At 39.8% G+C, this 26,626-nt stretch overlaps 1 protein-coding gene across 3 annotated transcripts in view; it reads right to left on the minus strand.

Annotated features, from left to right (window-relative positions):
- Window positions 1–26,626, minus strand: part of SLIT2 (slit guidance ligand 2) — a 415,524-nt gene that overhangs the window by 21,793 nt on the left and 367,105 nt on the right. For 2 of the 3 annotated variants that reach the window (XM_082243064.1, XM_082243066.1), the window contains exons 19-32: window positions 24,986–25,152; window positions 24,025–24,157; window positions 21,518–21,586; window positions 19,158–19,229; window positions 17,532–17,603; window positions 17,011–17,082; window positions 16,038–16,201; window positions 14,141–14,265; window positions 13,953–14,050; window positions 12,692–12,831; window positions 11,868–11,894; window positions 4,762–4,855; window positions 3,140–3,277; window positions 2,304–2,544 (exon numbers count right to left, since the gene is read on the minus strand). In XM_082243064.1, coding sequence (XP_082099190.1) covers window positions 2,304–2,544; window positions 3,140–3,277; window positions 4,762–4,855; window positions 11,868–11,894; window positions 12,692–12,831; window positions 13,953–14,050; window positions 14,141–14,265; window positions 16,038–16,201; window positions 17,011–17,082; window positions 17,532–17,603; window positions 19,158–19,229; window positions 21,518–21,586; window positions 24,025–24,157; window positions 24,986–25,152 — 1,612 coding nt within the window. The remainder of the gene's footprint in view (window positions 1–2,303; window positions 2,545–3,139; window positions 3,278–4,761; window positions 4,856–11,867; window positions 11,895–12,691; window positions 12,832–13,952; window positions 14,051–14,140; window positions 14,266–16,037; window positions 16,202–17,010; window positions 17,083–17,531; window positions 17,604–19,157; window positions 19,230–21,517; window positions 21,587–24,024; window positions 24,158–24,985; window positions 25,153–26,626) is intronic. The other variant, XM_082243065.1, reaches the window with a different exon arrangement.

Here is a 26,626-nt window from a genome sequence, read left to right on the forward strand (position 1 = left end):
GAGGAGGGATAGATAGTGATGAGAGAGGTAAAGGAAGAGAACAGAGGAAAAAAAGAAGAGAAGAGAGACATACACATACACACCACACAGGCAGTCAGAATATTGGTATGATTGTGTAGGGCACGTTATAGCAAGGAGTACATGTTTACACAGCTCTGTCAATCATTGTGCTCATATTCTATTATCCTTGCCATCAGAGGTGATAAAATTGGACTTATGCACACCTGCATTAACGCACACTGACACATGGTTGTCTCCAATTACAAGTAATTGAATTGGAAAATGCACGACAACACATATAAAACACAGCAAGCATGCCTTTTTCCCAGAAGCACAATAAAGTACTCCCATGGTGTGAATGATCCTCCTTTGGTTGTTAGGGGGTGATATTTCTGCAGTAGTCACAATATAATGACCTGTTCAGCTAATACAAAACAAACACACTGTCATTGCCCAAGTGTTAAAGGAGTTAAGACAAACACTTGGCTGAAACAACTCTTCTTATACATGAATCCAGGACCAATGATGCAACAGAATTGTCTGTGACTTTGTAGCTTTCTAAAGATCAGAGAAGTCTTCAGTCAGCACTAGAATCACAAATAGTGAGAGTGGCACTGGTCTTGTGCAATACTTTACACACCATTTGAATTAATAAAGTCCAACAAAATACTCAGAAGAGTAGTAAAATCACAGATATGTAACAAATGATCATATATCATTTACCTATTTATATAGGTTCTGAGGAAGAGAGCCTGACCATCAAAATGCTTCAGCTACTTGTACTGATAAAAGGTTGTTGGAGAGGTCTTTCTTTAAGCCACCTAGATAATGGCGATGTGAGGAGGTACACTCCATGGGATATGATAACTGATTACAAGCCTAGGATCATACTACTCTTGTGAGTAATTTATTGCATTTTATTCAATAAAGATATGTCTAAGGTATTGTATAAAAACTGTTTGCTCTCTCTATTTGTGATTCTAATGCTGACCTGTTCAACTGCTTAACCACTTAAGCCCCGGAAGATTTTAACCCCTTCTTGACCAGGGCCTATTTTGCGATTTGGCACTGCGTGTGACTTTAACGGACAATTGCGCGGTCATGCGACGCTGTACCTAAACTAATTTGGCGTCCTTTTTTTCCCACAAACAGAGCTTTCTTTTGGTGGTATTTGATATTTTTGTATATGAAATTCCCCAAAAAAATGTAAAAATCAAAATTTTTTAACATTTTAGGCCAATTTTTTTTTTTTTTTACCATATGTTTGGTAAAAAAAAAATCGCAAAAAGCGTATTTTGATTGGTTTGCGCAAAAGTTATTGCGTTTACTAACAAAGGGAAAGATTTTTGTCATTTTTGTTGTTTTGTTTAACGCGTAATGGCGGCGATCTGCAATTTTTTTGCGGGACTGCGACATTGCGGCGTACAGATCGGACCCTTGACTGACATTTTTGACACTTTTGGGGTTACCAGTGACATTACTACAGTAATCAGTGCTATATATATGCACTGTTACTGAAAAAATGACACTGGCAGTGAAGGAGTTAACTGTATTGGAGAGGGAGGGGTTAAGTGTGTCCTAGGGGTGTGCTTCTAACTGTGATTGGCTGTGTAAGAACAGTGATCAACGGTCCTACATAGTAGAACCGTTTGATCACCATTCTTACACAGGGATAACTGACAGGCGGCTTTGTTTACACTAGCCGCCTGCCTTTCTCCCGCTGTCACAGTCGATTGCGAGTGCCCGGCGGACATTGGGTCCGCCAGGCACACGCGCGGGGGGGGGGGGTCCGTGACCGAGCGGGATCGCGCCTCCGGCGGCGCGCACTTGCTCCCCACACCCTTACAGGCTAGCGACGTATCCCTACGTCTGCCTGTGAGGGGCTGACTGCCGACGTAAATAGTCGTGCGCCAGTCGGCAAGTGGTTAACAGGCTGTATGTTAGGATTGTTCAGTTATAATTTCTGCATTTTTACTTTACAAGGTGAATTTTCACTGAACTTTGGGAATGAGGTAAACCTAAGGTACAATTCACTCTGCAAAGCATACCTAATTACATGCTAGGAAAATTAAAAAACAAGAGTTGTGATGCACATGTTAGGATGTTTGAACTCAGCATTGCTTCAACTCATTCACAAAGCGGACATTCACTTTGCAAAGTGAAAATGCTCTATGGCTTTAGTAATCCAGCCTCATTGTTTCATTTTTTCAGCTTTTAATCCCCCAAACATTTTCCACAGTTGAAAACTCATGTGTTGAGATCTTTCTGTCTTTACACAATCTTTAACACAATAACCATTATACCTGCAGTGAGATGTTCGTCTGTGCGCGGATCCTCATTGATGACATTTGCAGGTAAGAGTCCTTGTTTACAAAGTTGATGCTTGCTAGTTTTTCACATTTGCTCCCTTGATATCCTGACACACACTGACATGAGGGGTCAGTGCCTTTCACAATGCATTGAGCTCCATTCAGACACTCAAAATTATCACAGGGACTTGTACGTGGTAAGACCATGGGTGGTGGGTACTCACAGAAGAGTCCACTGGAAATAAAAGAAATTGCAAAAGTATAAATATTTATTTCACCCTTACTCCAAGCTTGGCTAGCATACAGATATAGGTCAGAGTAACAAAGAGTTTCCAACCAGAATTTACCTTTTACTGGTCTGACTGTTATACAATGAAATCAGATTGGTTAATACATATTGTTTCACAGTACCATGGGTTCTGGTACAATCATACTGAATAATTCTGACAGATAGCAATGCATGTCATTAATACCTTTAACATATCATTCTTTATTGGGTTTTTAAAGCAATACATCTATGTAGACAAGTAATGTCCGTCGCAGACATGTCATTAATACTTAATGTGAACCAATCAAGTATAGTTAAAGGGAAAATAAATGATAAATGGTGTTTAATGTGGGCTGTGGGCAGAAGAAATTGTATGTTTTAAATCTAACTGGCACACCCTATTTGAGCGCAGAGGCTGGGTTAGCATTAGGCCCCATAAGTAACGAATGCATATCTTTGAACTTCCTGATATTTTAACAGCCACAACTACATTTGATAATTATTCTTCTTCTTTACTGCAAGATATATACCCCATTATAGGCAAATGTGAAATAAGCCTCACCTGAAGCCATCTGAACACACACAGGTATAGCCATTTACGGCATCTGTACACCGCGCACCATTCCGACACTTGTTGTTTTGGCAATCATCATAGTCAGTTTCGCAGTGGTCGCCAACATATCCTGGAGTGCAATCACATCTAGAACGTAAATGAATAGCAGTAGAAGCTTATTAGTTCACACCATGTTCTCTATATTAGTAATTCACATGAAAGAACCTTATAGAAGTCTGCTATGGCCCTGCATACTGATTTGCATCACACTGCATGGCTCTAGTCACAAGTCATTAGGTAGCTGTATAATGTTAATAAATGTACAATCAAAGAAGGAAAGAGAGGCAGGAGTCGTTACACATAAATAGGTAGTAATGCAAAATTAAAGAAGAACTTTGTGGAAAGTGTCATTACAAATAGAGATTAGCAGCCAGGACAATATTTACTTTTTGTGTTCTCATGCATCTAATGGTCACACATGTAAAAAAATAAAAAATAAAATAAATAGTGAGATGTCACTGTTCCTCTTTTAATGTCCTGGCTAATCAGGCCTAAACCAAAAAAGAAAACAAAGTTCTGCTTCTATGGGTCAACAGGAACTACTATCCCGCTTTGTGTAAGACGGAATCTCAGTTGCTATAATATACTGTATTTCAGGGGGTGGAATCAAACATTTTCCAGGGCTTATGTAGTGGGCATTGCTTCCAAACACTCACTTTTGCTTTAGAAGGATGAGGCACTCAAACACAAGCATTTAAATGCAAATCACTGCAACAAGATGCATTTGGCCGGCTTTGCCTTCAACACAAATGTATCTCAATAGAACCTTCTGTGTCCAGAGAAGTTTAATGCAAAGCAGATAAAATGCAGCCTGAGAACTGTCATCCACACCAAACATAGGAAAGGAACTCTTATGTGCACAAACCTTTATGGTATTGGTTACAGGTCAGCAAGTAAGCAACTCATTTTGCATGAAATAGAGGTAAATGCTTTTTCATCTATTACAGGAGTCTCCAAAATTTCTAAACAAAGTTTACTGTCCTTCAGACTATAGGGGGGCTGTACTAACTGACACCAATGGAACTAGAAAATACCCCAGCATCAGTGGTATTAAACAAGTCCTCTGGCTTGGTGGTCAGTGGGAGTAAAAAAAATATTAATTGTGCCCCATTATTATTGTCAGTAGAAGGAATAGTTCCCAGTTGTTGCTGTCAGTGGAGGGACTCTCATGCTCTATTGTTGGTATCAGTGGGAGGAATAGTGTTCCATCATTTAAATCAGTAGGAAGAATAATGTTCCATCATGGGTTGTCAGTGGGAGGATTTATGCCCCATTGTTGGTGTCAGTGGAAGCAATGGTGCCTCATTATTAATGTCAGTAGGAGAAATAGTATCTTGTATCAGTAAGACGGATAGTGCCCCAAGGGCCGGATAAATATAAGGAATGGGCCGCTACCGGCCTGCAGCTTGGAGACCACTGATCTATTATGTACTCATCCTTATAGTTTATAGGGTAGTCAATTAGCAGAAAAGGCTAGCTTTTTTTTTTTTTACGTGTATCTGAGTAAATTGGATAATTAAGGGCACAGACCAAACCACTACAGCCAACCTTTTCTTACACTAAACACTCACTTGTATCCCTTTGGTGTCAAGATGCATTTTGAGTCGTGCTGACATGGGTTTACTTCTTGGGAGCAGAAATCCAGCTTCTCTTCACATAGTTCTCCTGCAATACAACATGATGCAAAACATTTACAGTGGTGACCATTTTCATTTAATACAGTACAGCAAATCAGAATTAAATTCATATCTTGTTCTTTATGCCCACATGTGCAACTGATATATCATTGGGTCATGTGGGGAATCTAGCTATATAGAGATGATAACATACATTTTATTAATACATCGCACACTGGGTCTCGGTTATTGAAAGTATTTGAAATAAAAGGGGTTCCAAACTGCATCTGGTTTGAGCCAAATTGATTTCTATGGTGCACAAGCACACTCTGTTAAGCAAGAACCTATGCACCTACAGTTCTTTTTTATAACAATTGGCTAAAGCTGGCAATCCACTGATCAAATTTTGGCCAATTTATCAGGAAATTCTCTCCACAGGTGACCCTGTCAGTCGTTTCCGCCAAACATTCCAAAATGTAAGTGCCTGAGCAGAAAATTGTCAGTCAACAAAGTGGCTGCATCCTGATGCAGCCAGTGTTTGGACATTTTGACAGTCAGCATGGGCAGCTGTCAAAATACCACAGGCACAGTGAGAGATTCACCCACCCAGCATGAATGGAGGAATCTGTTAGGAAACTAACAGTGTATGGCTAGCATAATACCAAATAACAGCACAGAACTTAACTAAAGGAGTCGCATCAGCTCTGCAAACAAATACATGTTTGCTTTCCCATAATTTAGGCATTCAGAATGAAGACAAAACTTTTCAACCCACAAATTACAATGACCTAAGTCTTCTATTGGCATTCCTGCATATGATGGAAGATAAAACATTGTGAATAATTGGAGGCTCAAAGCCAGACTTTTTCAGCAAAAGTGCCGTGGCACCCTGTAGTGTCTACTGGGTTCTTCAGGGATGCCCTGGAAAATGTCTAAAAACTGTCCCAAATTGCCAAAAAATGGTCAACAAGCCAGCGGGTGGAACAAGGCATCCTTATTATTTTGTTACACAAGGCCATAGGTTTTTATTGTGCAGCATTACAACCTTGGGAACTATGCAGGCAGCCGCTGGCTTCCTAACTACTGATGCCATCATAGGTTGAAAAGGAGGGTGTCACCCGCCAGAGGACATCCTTGTTTGCCTCTACCCTGTCCTGTCAGCACTGAGGTTACATTAGCTGAATGAGGGAGAGAAACTAAGGGGGAAGAGAAAATCTGGAATACCAGTTAGAAACAGTGTGCAGAGCTATATTGCTTTGTAAAGAATAAAAAATCGCATCTAATGTTGGGTGTCCTACATGTGTAGAAGACACTGATTTATGTAAAACTATTTTAGAATGGGGTGCCTCAAGATTGCACATAGTGAAGAAAATGTCATCAGCACACCAAGGATTCTTCAAAAGGGATTTACTTTCATGGTCACATGATAAACATACAGCAACGTTTCGGAGCCATGCATGGGCCCATCGTCAGACAAGTGAGTCACCAGCCTGATGAAGGGGCCCTGTGTGGCTATGAAATGTTGCTGTATGTTTATCATGTGACCATGAAAAAAAAATCCCTTTTGAGGAATCCTTGGTGTGCTGATGACATTTTCTTCACTTTGATCATCTACAATTTCCAGCCTATGGTGATTACAGCACCCAGCATTACTGAATAGCCAGTTTCTTTAATGTGTGCATAGGGAATATTGTGTTAGCTAAGATTGTACAAAGGGTGTCTTGACTGATAAAAGATTAACACTTCTCTAAGCAGCTATTTTGGTGTGCATACTAGGGCTTCCTCTGTACCAAGCAACAGTTGTCACTGGTAAAATTAGGAGAAGACAATAAATTCAAAGAACAAAAGGCACTAGACTATCATATGCAAACATCAATCCTTTATATCAGAGGTAGGGAACCTATGGCTCGCGAGCCAGACGTGGCTCTTTTGATGGCTGCATCTGGCTCGCAGACAGATCTTTAATAAAGGGGGGTGTGTCCGGAAGTGAGCTGCGCTGGACGTGTAGTCCCAGAGCTCCGTTGCGTCTACCACTCAATCCAGTGCCATCCACGTAGCTGTGCCCGGTGCCAAGGAGATTTCTGCACCCATCGAAGGTACACTTTGTGGGCTACCCACCACTACCCTCAGTTCGTCTCTAGGTGACCGGATTAATGCGCTACGGACCCCGCGGCCTACTCGCGGTACCGCAGCCAGCTCGTGTGCTGTGCATCTGAGGGCCTTGACAATCACCGTCCGGTAAGGAGACCTGCCATCTGCTCCCTGTGCCCTGACAGACACAATCTCCTTCCCCTCTGACATCCAGGGACCCACGGGAGCTGCCTCTCACATCCACTTCTGAGGCCTTCAGCGGCCGGCCACCATTTTCTCAGGGCCTATACTGACTCCATCACTCGCAGGCCTGCAGGCGCTTCACCACTCCGGCCTCATTGCATACCTGCCTGCTCTGCTCTCTTCCCTACCAAACTCCAGGCACTTTCACACGGCTCCATCTACTCACTGTATAGCTGCGGCCCATGAATATTAAATAAAGGTTCCCGACCCCACAAATATAGTGTATGGCTCTCACGGAATTACATTTGAAAATATGTGGTGTTCATGGCTCTCTCAGCCAAAAAGGTTCCGACCCCTGCTTTATATGAAAAACAACCTTAAAAAGGGGCCCCTTTTAATATACTAAATATAACTAAATAATATAACAAACAACACATACATAAATGACTACCTAGTATATAGATATGTACTTATGCAAAACTGGTTAAATAATTAAATTGTCTGTTAAACAGCTGCAACATGAATCATTGCAATTGATTTATGTAGATTATAGGAAATGGACAGCAAATATGCCTAATAGTGCAAGTAAAATAGTAAACTTGGGCTATAATCTCTACTTAATTAACAGGCTGAGAACACAGAGGAAAGAACCATGGTATATGTTTCTACAGGATATCTGCAACACATCTTACTGTTTCATATTAAAAAAATAACTTTTCGTGTGTAGCTTTGATACAGCCCATGTGCCCTGTGGCCGTTGTTTTCCCCATGACTAGGAAGTAAGCATCCCTGGGCTAAGCTTGCTTGAGTTTCCTAGCAATGCACTAAGTTACTCTGACAGCTTTATGAAAGCCCATTCTCAGTTTTGAAGGAACACCTGCTGTAGTTATCCCCTGCCACAATGTATTGAAAGACAAAACGTATCTTTTTATGTAGTGGAATAATTAACTTAGTGCAACAGCGTGCGACGTTGGAGAACTGCCTCCGGATTATGGGACTTTGCAATAGATGACTTGACTTGCATGAATTCTACCTTGAGGGGCACTTTCATGTTACTTGAGACGACTAGTAACATAAATATATATATTACAATCTGCTCCGAGCTCTGCTCACCTGCAAATCAGCCGACACTGACAGACTTCTTACATATTGTAATTACTTTGCGCTGTGCTTAATGTTGCTACAGTAGTTACACGCATGAGAGATTTAGAAGAATACAATTTGTAAAAAGCATTTAGAACCATGTTTTTTCCCCCACGGGGATGGGTGGTTGTGTGAAACCTTGACTGTCTGATATAAAAGGCATATAGAGCAATGTAATGTAAGTTCCTATTAAATGACTGGACATTTAGAAACCCTTCAGAAGCTGTAATTGGAAGAACGCGTAAAATGTTTAAAAAAAAAAATAATAATAATAATAATAATAAGACGCATACAGTATCGCACAAAAGTGAGTACACCCCTCCTTTTTTTGTAAATATCTTATTATATCTTTTCATGTGGCAACACTGAAAGAATGACACTTTGCTACAATGTAAAGTAGTGAGTGTACAGCTTGTATAACAGTGTAAATTTGCTGTCCCCTCAAAACAACTCAACACACCATTAATGTCTAAACCACTGGCAACAAAAGTGAGTACACCCCTAAGTGAAAATGTCCAAATTGAACACAAAGCATCAATATTTTAGGTGGCCACCATTATTTTCCAGCACTGTCTTAACCCTCTTGGGCATGGAGTTCACCAGAGCTTCACAGGTTGTCACTGGAGTCCTCTGCCACTCCTCCATGACGACATCACGGAGCTGGTGAATGTTAGAGACCTTTCACTCCTCTACCTTCCGTTTGAGGATGCCCCACAGATGCTAAGTAGGATTTAGGTCTGGAGACATGCTTGGCCAGTCCATTACCTTTACCCTCAGCTTCTTTAGCAAGGCAGGTGGTCGTCTTGGTGGTGTGTTTGGTGTCGTTATGTTGGAATGCTGCCCTGCGGCCCAGTCTCCGAAGGGAGAGGATCATGCTCTGCTTCAGTATGTCACAGTACACGTTGTCATTCATGGTTCTGAACTGTAGCCCCCCAGTTCCGGCAGCACTCATGGAGCCCTAGACCATGACACTCCCACCGCCATGCTTGACTGTAGGCAAGACACACTTGTCTTTGTACTCCTCACCTGGTTGCCGCCACACACGCTTGACACCACCTGAACCAAATAAGTTTATCTTGGTCTCATCAGACCACAGGGCATGGCTCTAGTAATCCATGTCCTTAGTATGCTTGTCTTCAGAAAACTGTTTGCGGGTTTTCTTGTGCATCATCCTTTTGGGATGACAGCCATGCAGACCAATTTGATGCAGTGGTCTGAGCACTGACACGCTTACCAATTCAACCTCTGCAGTAATGCTGGCCGCCCTCATACATCTATTTCTCAAGACAACCTCTGGATATGACGCTGAGCATGTGCAATCAACATCTTTGGTCGACCATGGTGAGGCCTGTTCTGAGTGGAACTTGTCCTGTTAAACCGCTGTATGGTCTTGGCCACCATGCTGCAGCTCAGTTTTAAGGTCTTGGGAATCTTCTTATAGCCTAAGCAATCTTTATGTAGAGCAACAATTATTTTTTCAGATCCTCAGAGAGTTCTTTGCCATGAGGTGCCAAGTTGAACTTCCAGTGACCAGTATGAAAGAGTGAGAGCGATAATACCAAATTTAACAAACCTGCTCTCCATTTACACCTGAGACCTTGTAACACTAATGAGTCACCTGACACTGGGGAGGTAAAATGGCTACTTGGGCCCAATTTAGACATTTTCACTTAAGAGTGTACTCACTTTTGTTGCCAGCGGTTTAATGGCTGTGTGTTGAGTTATTTTGAGGTGACAGCAAATTTACACTGTTATACAAGCTGTACACTGACTACTTTACATTGTAGCAAAGTGTCATTTCTTCAGTGTTGTCACATGAAAAGATATACTAAAATATTTTCACAAATGTGAGGGGTCAGGTGTACTCACTTTTGTGAGATACTGTATGTGACAACAAGGGGGCTCAGTGATTAGCACGTATGCTTTAAAGTGTTGAGGTATTGGGCTTAGATCCAACAAGCAAAAGCGTGCATTTTTCCCATAAATTATGAGTATTACCCTAGGCTCAGGTGTGCTATCTAGCCTACAGCTGCTGCAAATGTTTTTCCCATGCCTGTGTTTCCACCAATACTTTGGTTTCATCTCACAGCCTTAAACATACTTACATATTAATTGTCTTTCTTGCCCTAGCACTATAAAACATTGCTCCTGTAACACTTTTTTTAAAAGCTCACATATATCAAATTGTATTTATTAACATTGAAAATACCATATTTTTGCTGGTCCAAATAAAACTTGCAGTGCCACTTTATGCTGAAACAGAGATCCCCTCGCGGATTACAGTGAAGGGAGCTGGCGTTAGTGCTCCATTCAGAGATGTAAGAGCATTATCAAAGAGAAGACAAGGCGCCACTCAGAAACTCCATGCATTCGTATGTAGATGAATGTGGCCTCAGCCAGCACTGCTCCAGCCACGCCCCCTTACATGTTTGGTCAACCTCTGCAACCAAGCCCTGGTGAGTGGGGCAAAACAAGTCAGGGGGGCATGGCTGGATCAGCGCAGGCTGAGGCCACATTCATCTACATACTAATGCACTGGGTTTGTGATATTTTAACTGGTCTTGTACAGTATCAAAGGAAATATGAACATTAAGGCATAACAACAATTTATTTGTACATATACACCTTTATAATACACCCAAAGCTGATATTTCATATGTTTTCATCCAATGACCTTCATGAAGCTCATCTGTACCTGGGTGCTTTTTTAGATGGCGCAGTACACCCTCTAGCTAACTGTGGAGGTTTCCAATGACATCTTCACATAAGAGAGTAAGTAGATGTAAGCCTATGTGTTTTTGCATCCAGCTGTAGTGTAATTTCAGGTGGCATTCTGCTCTTCAAGCTGGCAGGAAGCCAATCAACAAGAGCAATGACAGTCAATGGTCCTGTAGCTCCTGAACCAGGCCAAACACAGCAGACAACATTCATGACAGAGTGTAGGAAAGACTTGGAACTGGTGTGGACTGATGTATTCCGATCAATATACCCTTTTAGCATTGAAGTCAGGGGCTGTTCTGTGTATGTCAGAAACACATACTGTATGATCTCTTCTTTTCAACAACTAGGTGCAAAAATTAAATTGCCAATGTTTTAGGAAACATGCATAAGCACATTCTTTAAGAAGTGTATCCTATAGATCTAGATACATCTAGATACATGTTTTGAACTCTAAACCTGAAAGCACCATCAATTTACATTAACAATAGGAGTAAAACTAGTATTTTAACACTAAGGGTGTTTGTAGAATGTTAATGAAATGCATACTTCTAAAATGTTTTACCTTTTGAGTTGGAAACTAAAAAGGGTACCCTCAAAGTGCTTCTAGGGCATGACTATTCCCATCCACCTTCTTACTTTGGATTTTTATACTGGAGTACACGGGGGATCTATAAGGCACCCTTTTTCTATTCATCTCTTACCTCTGATTTGTTTCATATGCTGTGTGGCATAGTTTGTCATGTCATTGTGGCATACTTCTATTTTATTAATAGAAGTAAAACTTTCCCCAAAGATTAGAGTAGCATACTGAATTATTTTAGACAAAGAGCAGAGCGATGGCAACAGGTGGACTGATTGTACTGTGACTTAATTATTAGCGGCATATCACAAGAAGTAGGAGAAAAGGATGAAGGAAGACTGACCTTTTTCCACCTCATTCAGATTAGCAGCTTGTGCAACAAAGACAGAAGAGACAAGATACATATGTGTTTATTGGAAACAACACAGCATGTCAAGCCAGCAACAAGGACAAGAGCACAAAGGCAATGATATGCACAGACAGCTTAGCTTTTACTATTAGCAGAACAGTGATTAGTAGTAGCAGGAAAATGCACATTTACTAATTAGAATGGAAGAGAGACAGGGGACAGTGTATAGCGGAAGACAATATGAGGACATTACTTATTACGGCAATTGCTGATGAATGCATTACAGAAGAGGCAGGTAACATGCGGCCCTTGCTTTGTGGAGCTAGAAGTCCCAGCAGTCTGGCTGCAATCCATGGATGAATGCACTGAGTTTGCACTGCAGTTACATTGAATACTCGCAGCATGATTATTGAACATTTGCAGCATGATTGTTAAACACCTGTACTAGGCTAGTACACACAACTGCTCTAACAGTAAGTATAGATTTGAACAGCAGCTAGTTGATTGGTGCTCATACTATGCATTATGGGCCTGGAATTTCCCTACAGTGGCCAAAACCTCAAAAGGCAGAGTGCTCGGCCATCCATACCTGCTAGCATTCAGTGATAAAACAATATCCTGGTGTAGAAACAACTACCATGCAACATTCTCTCATTGAAGCTTACACGGTGAGTAGCATTCACCTATTTGCTGAGTGAATCTCATGCTTAGAATACAATAAACAGTTACAGAGTTTAGTGTGTATGCAGCCTAAATATGAACATCTAATACAGTTCAGTGAGCTCTTAATTACTTAAATTAAGTTTCAGAAGACTCACCTGTGTATTCTGGTGGACAGAGACAGGTGTAGTTGTTGATTCCATCCACACAAGTGGAATTATTCTCACAGTCATTATCTTCACAGTCGTCAATATTCACATCACAGTTTTCACCTTCAAAGCCATCTGCACAGGTACACCTTGAAACAGGCAGGTACAGAAGGTGGAGGTTACAAATGATGGCAGTCATCTCCTTTTTTACTCAAAAAAAAACAACTGCCACAGTAGTGTCTGAATGATGCATTTTTCCTGGTGTGGAACCCATCAAAAAGAGGCAGCATAGCCTCTCATGATACAATTTTCCACTACAATAACTGTAAGCAGGGCTGATGGGAGGTCATGCAGAGTAAGACATGTCAAGTGTATGAATGAAGTTCAACAGCTCACATCTGCAACTTCCAACTTGTCACATTTGTTAACTGCATGTGGAAGCAATGAGAAATGAATACTTTGGAACAAAAATCCAACACATGTTCAGAAGTGTAAGCTCATCAAACTTATTACCCATACCGTTTCGAGGAAGCTGGTATGTAGAACTGGCAATGGGTCTGCTTAATCATTACCAAATGTGGGATAAAAAGTTCAAATTTAATCTACAGTTCATGAATGATCAAAATGCTGTAAAAATTACATATTGCCTGATAACAGCTAAACCAGGAATCTCCACTATGCCTGGATATTGGTGTCTGTAGGTCCTATGTATTCTCTGATTTTATGGTTGAGAATTTTACACTACAGATGCACCTGGTAAATGGCTCTATGTGACACCCCTCATGTTTGTCCCTGGATAAGTTTGCCAATTACCACCAACATCAACAGGGGAAATTAGTTGAACTACATCAGAAGAAAATAAAATCTGCCTTGAATATGATGAGATTTTATTATGAGCTGCTTTTCTTTCCCTAGGCTAAGGCCAGTTCTAGACACTAGGGATTCAATGCATAACAGGACCTAAAATTACCAAGGCCCTAAGCATCATGTGTGAAAGTGTCTAATGAAAAATCCAATGTAGATATTTTTAATAACCATCAGCAACAGTCAGCCATGTAACAGTGTCAAGAGCACATGACTACACATATTCCTAATACAGAGTCTTAAATTTAAAAAGGTTTAAATTAAAAAAAAAAACAAAATAAAAAGTAATTTATAAATTGCTTCTCATCTTAACTACTATAATCTTAGCTCAAAGTTGTAGATTTGCTGTAAAGATCAACATGTCTTTTCTCATAGTCATATTATACAGTATGAAAAAAAAAGCTACCAATATCCATCTTTGTCTCCTTCCTTCAAGTGGCAAGTTCCTCCATGTTTACAGGGGTTGCTGATACAGGCATGGATAGGTACATCGCAGTCTTGACCCTGTAAGCACAATTAGGTTTCCATCATCAATGTGGCATTGCATATGACCATGTCAACACAACGCTCTGTATATCTAAAGCCATACAGTACCTTAAAGCCATATGGACAAGTACAGCGATAGAAATCAACTGGGTCATTGTTGCAGGTGCCCTCATTTTTGCAGGGGTTTGATAAACATGGGTTACATTTGGAAAGAATGTTGACATCCACTGGTCCTAAAAAATTGAGAATGCAGTACTGGTGTTAGAATCCAAGTTTAAAAAATGTGTGACCACTTAAGTACAAAATGTTACAGAAAATCTAAATCCAGGTAGAGAACAGCCATGCAGGAAAAGTTGCAGACTGGAACACCTGAAGTACTGCACTGTATAACTCTACATCATACCTTAAATTTAGTATGAATAAAACAGGAGTCAAACATAAAATAATTACTATATAGGTAGACAAAGTGAGCCCATTCTATCTTCACGATGCACCTAATTTCCAACCTTGTATGCTAGGTTTGCTTATTCTATAAAACACTATGGTGAAAAAACTTTATCACTATTAGAAAATGTTGTAACTTTGTGAGCCAATCCTCAATAACATGTAGACAACAAGTTTTCATTTAAAAGCGACCCACCTGCATGGAAACATTGTTTGCTCCTTGAAGAAGAAGTATAAGCAAAACTTTTTTTTCATTTTGGAAATAGCAAGGTAGGGTCATATCCCTGTCAGTTTAATACTTTCCATCTGTTTCCAATTGGGGAGATTTCCCTTCACTTCCTGTCCCATACCCAAAACAGGAAGTGAGCAAAAGGTCACCAGAACTAGTGGCCCCATTGGAGGATTTCCCCTCTATTGCTTTTCTGGGGACAACCCAAAATTTGTGATTTTCCTTATTATTTTACATATTCTTAAGGGCAAATAGAGAGGTGGAATCTCCTTAACAGGAGCACAGGCAGCAATAAAAACTGACAGGTGTTCTAATCCCTCTCTACTCTATCCAAAACTAAAAAAAAAGTTTGCCTTTAGTTGCACTTTATTTACCCCTTTTATCGAGAATGTCTTAAAAAGTTTGTAAAGAATAGAAGCTGAAACCACAGCAACATCTAGCTCTGTGTCGCACTGTACCAAGGTAAACAAAGGAATTCTTTACATCAGTGCATTTTAATACAGGACAGAGACACAGGGAGGAACATGACATGCGTGTTTGAATTTGGGAAGACATCTTAGGAAAATCCAGAAGGTGAAGGTGGTTGTCTTAATGCTGTGGGGTCAGGAACCCTTACCTGGAACCAGAAAACCACAGGGCCCTGGAATTTCTAAGGGATGGTTATCACAAGGCCAAAAGTGAAAGATTAAAAGATTATTAGATGTCACAAAAAAAAAAAAAACTTTAATTAGACTAACAAGTGACAAAGTGAACACATATTTCCTGTAGAATTGTGTTACTAGTGGGATGAATAAAATAAATAGCAATTTATTATAGATGTTGTTTATGTTTTGATATCCTTAGCATAAAAAAAGTTCATTTGAAAGGGGCACATGCCTCCACCCAAGTTGGTCATTTGCGTTCACCCGTTTCTACCTTTCCTGTTTCCGTTTTGTATTAGAATAGATGCCAATAGTTCTGAATTAAGACAAAGTACAGCTTACCCCAACCCCATCTTACCCCATCTAGCCCAAATCAGTTGCTGGAAACATGGGATATCCTGGATAGTTGACAAGACTAATCAGATGACTAACTAGTGAATTGGAGATATTTTCACTTTATAGTAAAAAGTGCAGAGATTATATTCGGAAAGAAAGCAAACTTATTTGTTATTATGGTGAATCACAGAATTTCACTTTGTGGTAAAAATATTATTTTCAATCTGTATACAAGGAACACCACCAAAAGTAAAAGTTGTCAACTTTTATTTGGCTTGAAAAAACTATCGTGCAATATGTAGGGCGAACTCAGTGAAAACAACACAGGTAATAGAAGAAGAGAGTGAGAAATTACCATGACATGTGAACTTTTTGGATGGAGTAGTAAGAAGCAGTTTTTCTGCCATGTCCCCAGGTCCAGCACACCTAGCAATACCAGGTTCCTTATATTCAGACTTGACCCATTCCGACAACCACTGCAAGTTACAGTCGCAGTGCAGAGGGTTTGCCCCGATGGCCCTGGAACAGGATAGAGACGAGACATTCTTGTCAGCATTGAATATGAGTTACGGAGAGAACTGTGTAATACTCTGGGTTAAGTTTCTCTGCATAGTGTGGAAAGTATGAGTAGATATTTTTACTGTCAGCCCTAATCTCTGTAAAGCTGTAGAAGCAAATAATGACACTTTCTATTATAAAATAAAAAAAACATTTTTACATGAGCTGAGAGAAGAACTAAAACACTATTCCAAATGAATTAACTTTGATAAGGCAATGTAAGGTAGCTCAAATTGCCCACATTTAATGTAGTTTGTAGTTAGTGTATGATCAGCATAGTGCACATATATACATTTATAGAGAATATATCTTACTAAAAGCTTGAAAAATGCACTGCTATACATGATTTAAAGAGAATAATTCAATTAAAAATCAAATTACTGCTACAGATACTTTTGAACCCCTACCACTGCTCCTTTTGCCTAAGCATGGGACATAAGCTTTGGTTTTAACATCATTTCGACTTTGGCCAGAACTATGGAGGGCCAAGAAGGAGTTTTGTATTTAATCAGTTATAGAGAGGCTTGGCCACTGCTTGATGTATTTAACCAATATGGCAGCTTTCAGGACCAATCAATCAGTGTAGCAATAGAGGCAGCTTACCCAAATATTAATAATTTCTTCATATGTATAATGCTATAAAACAGCTGATTTTGAGTTCATAATTTTAGGTAGACAGGTTAGCAGGCTTCCCATCAAAATAGTGTAAAACTACAGTGTTTGAGCTGTTTTCCCCACATTCCAAGTTCTGCCTAAATAGATAAACTTACAAGTGTGACAGGGAGGAGAGGTCATTGAATGCTCCTTGTGGTACAGAGGATATATCATTGCCATGGAGGGATCTGTGGCACAAAAGAAAGGCATAATTAGGTATCTACAACATCAGCATTGTAAAGACTTCTATAAATACACTGGATCTACTCGTAAAAACTGTAGGAAGGAGATGGGCAAGCTATGTATTGTTATATTAGCATTGCTGGAAAGGGCTGGTGTATTAAAGAGTGTGTGAGTCCTGATCTAAGCGCCTGAGCTCCGATCAGCCTCAAACATTTCTGTAAGATTACAAAGAGATATGAAAGTTTATATGTATTTAGAAACAAAACTTATTACTGGAATGTAATGACACTCTATACTTTATTTGATTTCCATTAAATATGGTGCAGTAAAATACATTTCTATTAAACACCAGACCTCACTCTGTCAATTAGGCAAAAAGAAAGATAGTGATGTTGCCCTAACGGCTCCACCACTATTTTCCTAATCTGAATAGACAGGCCAGGCTGTTACTTACAGGAGTCTTAGGGAATTAAGTCCACTGAAAGCCCGTAGAGGAATGCATCTTAGCCGATTGTAACTTAGAATCCTGTAAAACATAAATCATCCATGAATATAAGTATAATATTAGTTAACATTTAAATGTTTCTATATTTCTATTCTGAATAGCTTATCTGTAATTGCTGGGAGTATTGTAATTACACAAATGCTGATGGGCAATTGTATAAAAATGAGAGGTATATCTGTACTGCATGCAGCACAAAGTTTTTGGATTAAAGGATTAGTCCAGCAAAAACTGAAACGAATAATAGTTTTGTCCCTCATCTTTTTCTATCACTTAAGAACTCAACTAGTTTGGGTAGTGCAACCCTTTAAAGCCCAACTCCAGTCAGAACTTTATTTTATTTTGAAGTACAGAGTGAGAAAGGTTTAGAACATACGTGCTCAACCTGTGGACCTCCAGCTGTTGCAGAACAACCAAGCCCATCATGCCTCTGCCTTTTGGAGTCGTGCTTGTAACTGTCAGCCTTGCAAAGCCTCATGGTATTTGTACTTCTGCTACAGCTGGAAGGCCACAGGTTGGGCACCTATGGTTTAGAACCTCTATTAGGTTTTTATTTTTGTCTGTGAGTTTAAAAAGCAGTGTTTCCCTAAAAGTGTGTCTCGGTGACACCCTGGTGATGCCAGGATAAGAAGACAAAGACAAAAGACAGCAATCTAACCATTGCCCATTGTCCAAAAAATGTATTTTTTGCTATGTCTCCATTTAAGTTTTCACTTCACTTTCTTAGACCTGGTTCACACCTATGCAATTTTTTGGTGCTTTGTGCAGAAACGTTTATTTAACACAGTTTCCTATGGGACACGTTTATATCTATGCTTTTTTCAGCTACTGCGTCTTTGAAAAGGGTCAGGGACTTTGGGCACAAAACAATGCTTTTTTAGCTTTTTTGGTTCAATGGACTTCAATTGAGAAGATGCAGAAAAGCATATAGTGCGTTTTTTTGTGAATTTTCCAACAATTTGCAGTTTTTAATCTGCCCAACTACAAATTGGCCCAAAAAAAGCATAACAAATGCAAATCACGGCAAAATTGCAAAACGCACAGCAAAAAGCACTGCAGAAACTATCAAAAGCAAACTGCATAGGTGTGAACTGAGCCTTACTGCCTGTCAATAGGACAAGTAGTAAAGGGAATTTTGTCCCAATCAGGACACAAAATGATATTAACACCAGAGGTTCTAAAATTCCCCTACTCTATCAGGAGAAAAAAGTCTTGGATAGAAACAGAAAATAATTCCAAACCATGCCCCGTGTCATCCTCAAACTGATTTTTGACAGTTAAAGGACAGGGCTACATAGAGATGTCATGGAATAATGTATAATTATTCACTTCTGTGAAACACACTTAAATGGTTTCTCTGTTGCATAGTTGTGAGGGTCAAATTACAAAAATATAAGAGGAGAAACTCATCTTATCACACATATGGTGTTTTAACTTAAAAAATCAGTCCGCTTCTGTTTTATTAAAAAGCACTATCATCCTAAAATCTAACATAGAGGCTGCACACCTAAGTGAACAGATGAGTAGTTAGCAGGTAACACTTATTGCTATAGAAAACGGTACTGTCACAAAACTTACAAAGTGAGAAGCTGTGTCATATTGCTGAAGCTTTGATTGGACAGAGTGCTGATTCTGTTATTGCTCAGGTCACTGGAAAAAATAAAAATAGTCTATTTTATTATTACATATCTATCTCTACCGCCACAGTTCAGTAAAAGGTTAGCAGATAAAACTAAAAAACTGCACGTAATACACTACTAAAGAACAATAAACACATCCAGTTTCTTTTATATAGTTACATAGTTAGTCTGGTTAAAAAAAAGACACAAGTCCATCTGGCTTTATCACTTTAAATACTTGTGCTGAGAGTGGTTTTCAAAGCTGAAAAAAATACACGTTTTATTGGAATTGTATTTTGGAACTGATAGCTAATGCAGCCTTTGGTAGTTTCAATCACTTTGGAGTGCCATCTTTGCCCTTTTAGTGTATCAGACTAACCATTCCACAGTGAAACGCACTATAGATAAGGGAAGGATGTCAGACAGGAAAGCATTAGGATAAGATGATGTCAGAAAGATGATAAGATAATGTCAATATCACTTTAGTCTGGTAAAACTGATACACAGCACATATACACACTCACGACCTGCACTAAATCACTTCTATTAGACTATAAGGTGGTTGCCAGGGTTGTATGTAGAGCTAATGCAGCCCTAGGCACAGATGAATAACAGTATTCGCATCCCTTTTCTCCTAAAGGTAATTTGATAAATCAGTTACTAATTCCCAAAAGTGGCCTGACAAGAAAAAATAATAAATGAAAAATAACCACAAGTTGAACATTTTATGGATTGATGCTGCAACCTCTGAACCTACTCCTCCGTGAACAACTTATGCTTAATATAGCTTGGCCTACTACAGAGGGGTGAAACGCGCTGGTCAGGAGGAGCAGCAGGGTCTGGCGGGCAGTGTTGTTTAAAATGCACTGTCCTTGTGGCATAACGTTTTTTGAGAAGAGAAAAAATATTCAGCAGTGGTGTGGTTTTTTTCACGTTTAAATTTGATAACTATAGGCTACAATGGATATTCTTTTCAGGCTGATCCCAGGTTAAAGGCCTTCCACCATGTATATTTTTCACCCAATAGTCTATTGTTCTTTTGTGACATGAACAGATTCATAAACCGATTCTATGTCTATAATATGACCTAGAGAGAGCCTGCCTATAAGTTGACTGCAATGGGCAAACTTTATCCTGATTCAGCTCTCAGATGAGAACCAGCCCATTAAAGTGGACCTTCACCCAAAAGGGGAAGTTCTGCTTGTTTGCATACACCACTGCCAAATTTGGCACTTTTTGGGGGGAGCGGGTACCTGGTTTTGCCCCCCCTCCTCCTTACCCTGTAGTCTTCTGGGACATATCAAAGGTACCATCAAGACTATAGGACCATTCACAAGGCAGAGAGTGACACGGTGTCCTGGGAGCCGCACATCAAGTCAAGACCTGCTGTACGATAGTGAATAGCAGTCCAGGGGGCATAATCTGGCGGGGGTCCAGGATGAGACTGCCATTCACTATCATACAGCAGGTCTTGACTTAATGTGCGGCTCCAGAACACCTAGTCACCCTCTACCATTGCTTGGAGCATCAACGAGCTCCCTTCCTGGCCAGCACTCACAGCGGAGGGCACAGACCTTCATTGCCATACAGCCTGAGTGGCTCATACACATCCTTGGTTTTCACCATTCACAAGGCGCAGCTCAGATCCTGCATGCGCAGTAAGAAATCAGCTTTGAAGCCATAAGGGTTTACTTCCTGTTTCCCTTTACTAGAGATGTCAGGGCTTGCACCCAAAGCCAATTGAAGAACCAGCTTCGGTGTGGACATCGCTGGATCCCTGGACAGTATTTGTAGCTGCGGACTTTTAGTTTTTTGGGGGGAGCCTGGAGCTCCTCTTTAAGTTGTATCTCTAGTAGGCAATAACGAGAGCCTTTGAGATGGGAAACTCTCATTCTCTGTAGCTTGTCTGTCAGCCCATCACCACACCTAGTCCTACCTACTGCTTTTTGGATTGACAGCACTACCTCTGCTGCTGAAACCCTCCTACTGTGAGCTGCAGTGTCTGGGATGGGTAGCTTTGTGAGACACAAATGATGGAGAATTTGGCTGTGTCGGGGAAGGTAAAGCAAAATTGTAGTTTTGGTGCTTGTTTAGACTCTCCCATTGAAGCCTTTTGGTGAACTTTAATTCATTATCTGTAAATCTAACAGACTCTTTTTGTGTGAAGAATGCTCTTCCAGAATGGCTTCTTATAAAAACAAAACATTCGCACCTAGAAAAGACTGGAGAAACCTTTATTATGAACAAGTCATTAAAAAAATAAAAGAACATAAAACTCTAATTTCTTCACCGCAGGAAACTATAGCTACTTTTACTCACATAAGTGTCAAGTGCCTATAATTGGACAGCTCCTTCGGGACAAGGTTAAACTGATTTCCATCCAGGTACCTATAACACAAATATGGAGCAAAATCCATCACTGTGCAGAAGCATTAAAAGGTTTCACATCAAGGTAAATTTTCTGCAATCCCAGAGGCAGCAAGATAAATGATGGTGAGAAATGCAAAAGTGCTAAAGCTTATAAATGTATTTTCTGAGTCAGCAGCATGCATAATGCATTATCTGTAGAACAAATCTGCCGCCTGCTATTTTGTTGGAGCTTTTATAGAGGCTTAAAGACAGTCTCCACTGAACAGCATTAGTGTGTAAAATGACCATGTAACATAACAGCAGCATGGTAGCTATGGGTAAAGAACTTTGTGTCTAGCAGCCCTGGAGTACTAGTTTGCAATCTGACCCAGAACACTATCTACTAAGAGAATGTAAATTCTCTCCATGTAAGTATGGATTTGTTTTCGCCTCCTTGCATACAATACAAAGTACATTTCTCAGCATGTGCACCTGGTAGCCATCAAATAGGACTGGTTTCTAATTAGTTATAAACACATATATACATGTACATTGGAAAGAACACTATATTGTAAAAAGTATTGAGATGCCTGCCTTTACATGCACATGAACTTTAATGACATCCCAGTCTTAGTCTGTAGGGTTCAATATAGAGTTAGCCCACCCTTTGCAGCTATAAAAGCTTCAACTCTTCTACAAAGGCTGTCCACAAGGTTTAGGGGTGTATCTATGGGAATGTTTGACCATTCTTCCAGAAGCGCATTTGTGAGGTCAGGCACTGATGTGCACAAGAAGGCCTGGCTCACAGTCTCTGCTCTAATTCATCCCAAAGGTGTTCTATCAGGTTTAGGTCAGGACAGACAAATCCCTCCACCCCAAACTCACTCATCCATGTCTTTATGGACCTTGCTTTGTGCACCGATCCAAATAATTTGGTGGAGGGGGGAATATTGTAGGGGGGTTTTTTTTCTGGGGTTGGGCTTGGCCCCTTAGTTCCAGTAAAGGGAACTCTTAAGGCATCAGCATACCAAGACATTTTGGATAATTTCATGTTCCCAACTTTGGGGATGGCCCCTTGCTGTTCCAACATGACTGTGCACCAGTGCACAAAACAAGGTTCAAAAAGACATGGATAAGCGAGTTTGGACATGCAAACTAATACTATATAACATCACCAATATAAGTAGCAACTTAGTCTGAGGTAGAACTCTAGCCAAATCTTACTCACATACCTAATGTCTCGGTGGCAACTCCTCCTCACTTAACTTGTCTAAAAGCAGTATTAAATCCTCAGCATTTTTAGTTCAACACATTGAGCACACATACACATTCCCCAGTATCTACCCGATTAGATTATTACCAGGGAGTTGCAGATTACAGCTTTCAATGCTGCAGGCTCCTGCTCTCCCAGTGTTGCCTCCCTAAACATCTGGTCTTCACAGGTAAGAGTTAACAATGCAATTACCAGCCAGTCTATTGGCTTAGAGATGGGAGGGGGGGAGAAGAGGGAGGATCAAGGGAGTGCCTTGTCATTCTATGCTACAGGACTGTGTGTTTCTATTAATGCAAACAGTGTATGGGGACACAACTCCAGTTCCTGCATCAACTCCAGTTCCTGCATGCAGTGGTGGCTCCCTAGGATGCTGCAGGAGGAAGGAGCCACCATGATGGTCATGACACCAGCTTAAAGTGGTAGTAAAGTGGCTCTAACCATGGCAGAGGTTTCCATCTTCACCCGGTGTTCCTTCCAGGTTCTCTGGCTGCGGCTGATTGAATGGCCGAGCCACGATGAGGTCACTCCTGAGCATGCACGCAGGAGTCACGGCTGTGGCACAGAGCTCTGAAGGAATGGCATGGGTATGCCGTTCCTTCAAAGTGCATGTGCCAGGGACATCACTAGCTGCTGTTCACTGGAATATCTCTTGAGCAGTGCACGTTTAGGAGATATTTATTTTATCTACAGGTAAGTTTTATTATAAGCTTACCTTTAGATAAAAATCTAATTCAGGAGTTTACTTCCACTTTAAACTGGAACATAGGCAAGGATTAAATAATAAAGAAGCTGCATACTCAGTAAGTAATGCAAGCAGTTGTTGAAGACACTATATATATATTTTTTTTAAGTGTCTTCAGCAACTGCTTTTATTACTTACTGAGTATGCAGCTTCTTTATCGTTTAATCCTTGCCTATGTTCCAGTTTAAAGTGGAAGTAAACAACTGAATTAGATTTCTATCTACAGGTAAGCTTATAATAAAACGTACCTGTAGATACAAATCTAATTCAGGTGTTTACTTCTACTTTAAACTGGAACATAGGCAAGGATTAAACGATGAAGAATCTGTATACTCAGTAAGTAAGTAAGTTTTTTTATTGTAAGGCTAGTACCGCTTCCTAGTTTTAAAATAGTACCCACGTTTTTACACAGAGTTAAATTCTTTAAACACAGTAACTAAAATGAGATGTGTTATTACTTACAGCTCTGTGACATCCTTCGGAATACCTTTAGGCAATGCTTTTAGTCCTTTGTTACTGCAGCGAACCACTGTATCTAAGCAGGTACATTCTGCTGGGCAACGAGCAAGTGGTGAGCAAGTGTTGTCATCATTGCCTGAAGTTTGCAAAGGAAAAACAGTGATGTCAGTATATCATGCTTGGAATAAAATACAAACCAGTTACTCTTTAATTTCCCTTTTTTTTTTGTGATTCATGAAGAGTATAGGGCAGGTTCATTGTGCTCTAGTCATTAAAATCTTTAACAGCGTCCTACATTTTTTAAATGTGGGGCTGGAGATGAAGAAGATAAATAGGCAGTACATTTACACTACATTTGTGCATATGTTTGTAAATTTGCAGGATATTCATTTGCAAGATACATATTGTAAAAGGAGGAAGCTTTACCCGGATAGCAAGCAATTGTGCTGCAAGTTTGAAAACAACTTGCTGAGATATTACTAGACTTGCCAGGCTTCACAAGTTTGTTGCACAATTGCAGAAAGTCTGCATTGCATGACTCCAGATCAACTTTCTTTGCAAAGATTCTGCAAGTCTGCGGCAAGTTCTGTTTCAGTTATGTTGTGCAGAAGTCATCCCACCACAGGGGTCACTGTCGCTGAATTTTGATGCTGTAGACTTGCAGAGCTCTTGCTGTAGACTCACCACTGCAACTTTGCTCTTGCTAGAGGCTTGCCACGCAAATTTGCTTAAAATTGGAAACGTGTCAACTTGTGCATCAAGTGCTCTGCAAGTGTAAACTTGCCAGGGAAAATGTGCAGCAAGTGAACAGACTTACAATTCAACACTGCCACACATTTGTGGCATGCTAGGTTTAATGCTCACTAAAGTCCCCATCAAATTTTTTCTATTGATTTCTAATATACGGTTAATCCTTATAGTAATCGATATATGATCCAATATATTATAGTAGTTGATTTCTTACCCTCATCACAGGTAAAGTCCTGTATTGCAACATCTTGTATGGGAATCTCCTTCAGGAAGTATGGCTTTTGGCATCTTGGATTTCCAGTTACAATACGTTTCTTCCTAAGCCAGTTTCCCAGCCAGGCTAGGTGACAGTTACAGTTAAAAGGGTTTCCCAGAAGGTTCCTTTAAAAGAAAATGACAATTCACATTTTGTCCACAGGCAAAGTTACACAGGCAATGGAGAATATGCAATAAAAAAGCCTTGATACTTAAAGTAGATGAAAAATTCAACTGCATAACATTTGATTTGCTTAAGTGCTGTGCATTATACAAAGCTGTCTTTTAGGTGACACTATTTTCACAAATTTTCATGTTTTTTTTCTCTGTGCTGCTGATCCCATCCAACATCTTGACAATCATATCCTGTCTGGGTGTACTCTCCAGCAGCAGCTGCATGACATTGCTTCCATTTCTGGTGGAGGCATCAGTTAAGCATGTTGAATATAGCGTTTTCACCCTTTTTAAGGGAGCTCCTGAACAAGGGCCTTTATGGTAGGATTACTAAGTATTATTTTAATGAAAGTTGTAGATTTTAAAACACTGAACATGGCTTTTGAAACAACATTAATGTTAAAGATTTAGATGGATTTTTTTTAAACTGGGAAAATAGATAAATGGTGTTCCATCTATTCTAAATAAACTATTTCAAATCTGGTGTTTCTTGCATTTATTTAAATCAATCGTACATACCCCAGAGCTAGATTCCAGTTGTTCAGGCCTTTTTTTTTTCATCCACCAGCTGTATTATATTCTCTACATTAGCCTGAACTGGATCAATTGATGTCAAATATAATTTTTTTTAAAGAATGATAATAATGATGTTCATGGTAATGGTGATGATCATCATTACTACACATTTTTTGGACAAATTTGCGAGGAGCTCTGCATTACATAAACTATAAAATGTTTTAGATGGGTACATTTAATTTAATTCATGCAGGTTTATACTTTTTATTATATATTTATAGTTTCCAGCTGTAGGAGTGCAGCGCAATCTCCTATCAACAAAATACTCTCTGTCCTTTTTTTTCTCCCTAACATTATAAAATTAAAAAATATACCAAACGACAAATAAAATGTTTTATATCACCAATCACTTTACTGTTAGGGCTACAAGATTGTGGAATTCTCTACCACATGAGGTGGTTTCTGCGGGTAGTATGGTGGCTTTCAAAAGACTCTTAGACGTACATCTCAAGGATCAGAACATTCAGGGGTATGCAAGATGATTACAGCCACACACACCTACACAGGTTGAACTGGATGGACTTTTGTCTTTATTCAACCTCACCAACTATGTAATCAAATGCTCAGCCATTTTCAGCTGCCAGCAAAAAAGGAAAATAATGGTGTTACTTGTAGAAACCAGTGACATTTCTATCCAACTTAAGGTGCCTACAGACTCCTTAACCAGCCAGTTAGGGTCAGATTGGGGAATATTTGTATTTCTGTAGGCTCAGTCCTTATTTGTGTTTGGAACCAGATCCTTCCATCCTTCCTTTTTCTTTCACAGCTATCTCTCCTTTTTGTCTATATATCTATCTATATAGAGCTAAATAAAAAGAAAATAACCTATTTTTACTAAAAACCCTAATGA

This window comes from Pelophylax lessonae, assembly GCF_965119305.1.
Source record: "Pelophylax lessonae genome assembly, chromosome: 1".
NCBI lineage: Eukaryota > Metazoa > Chordata > Amphibia > Anura > Ranidae > Pelophylax > Pelophylax lessonae.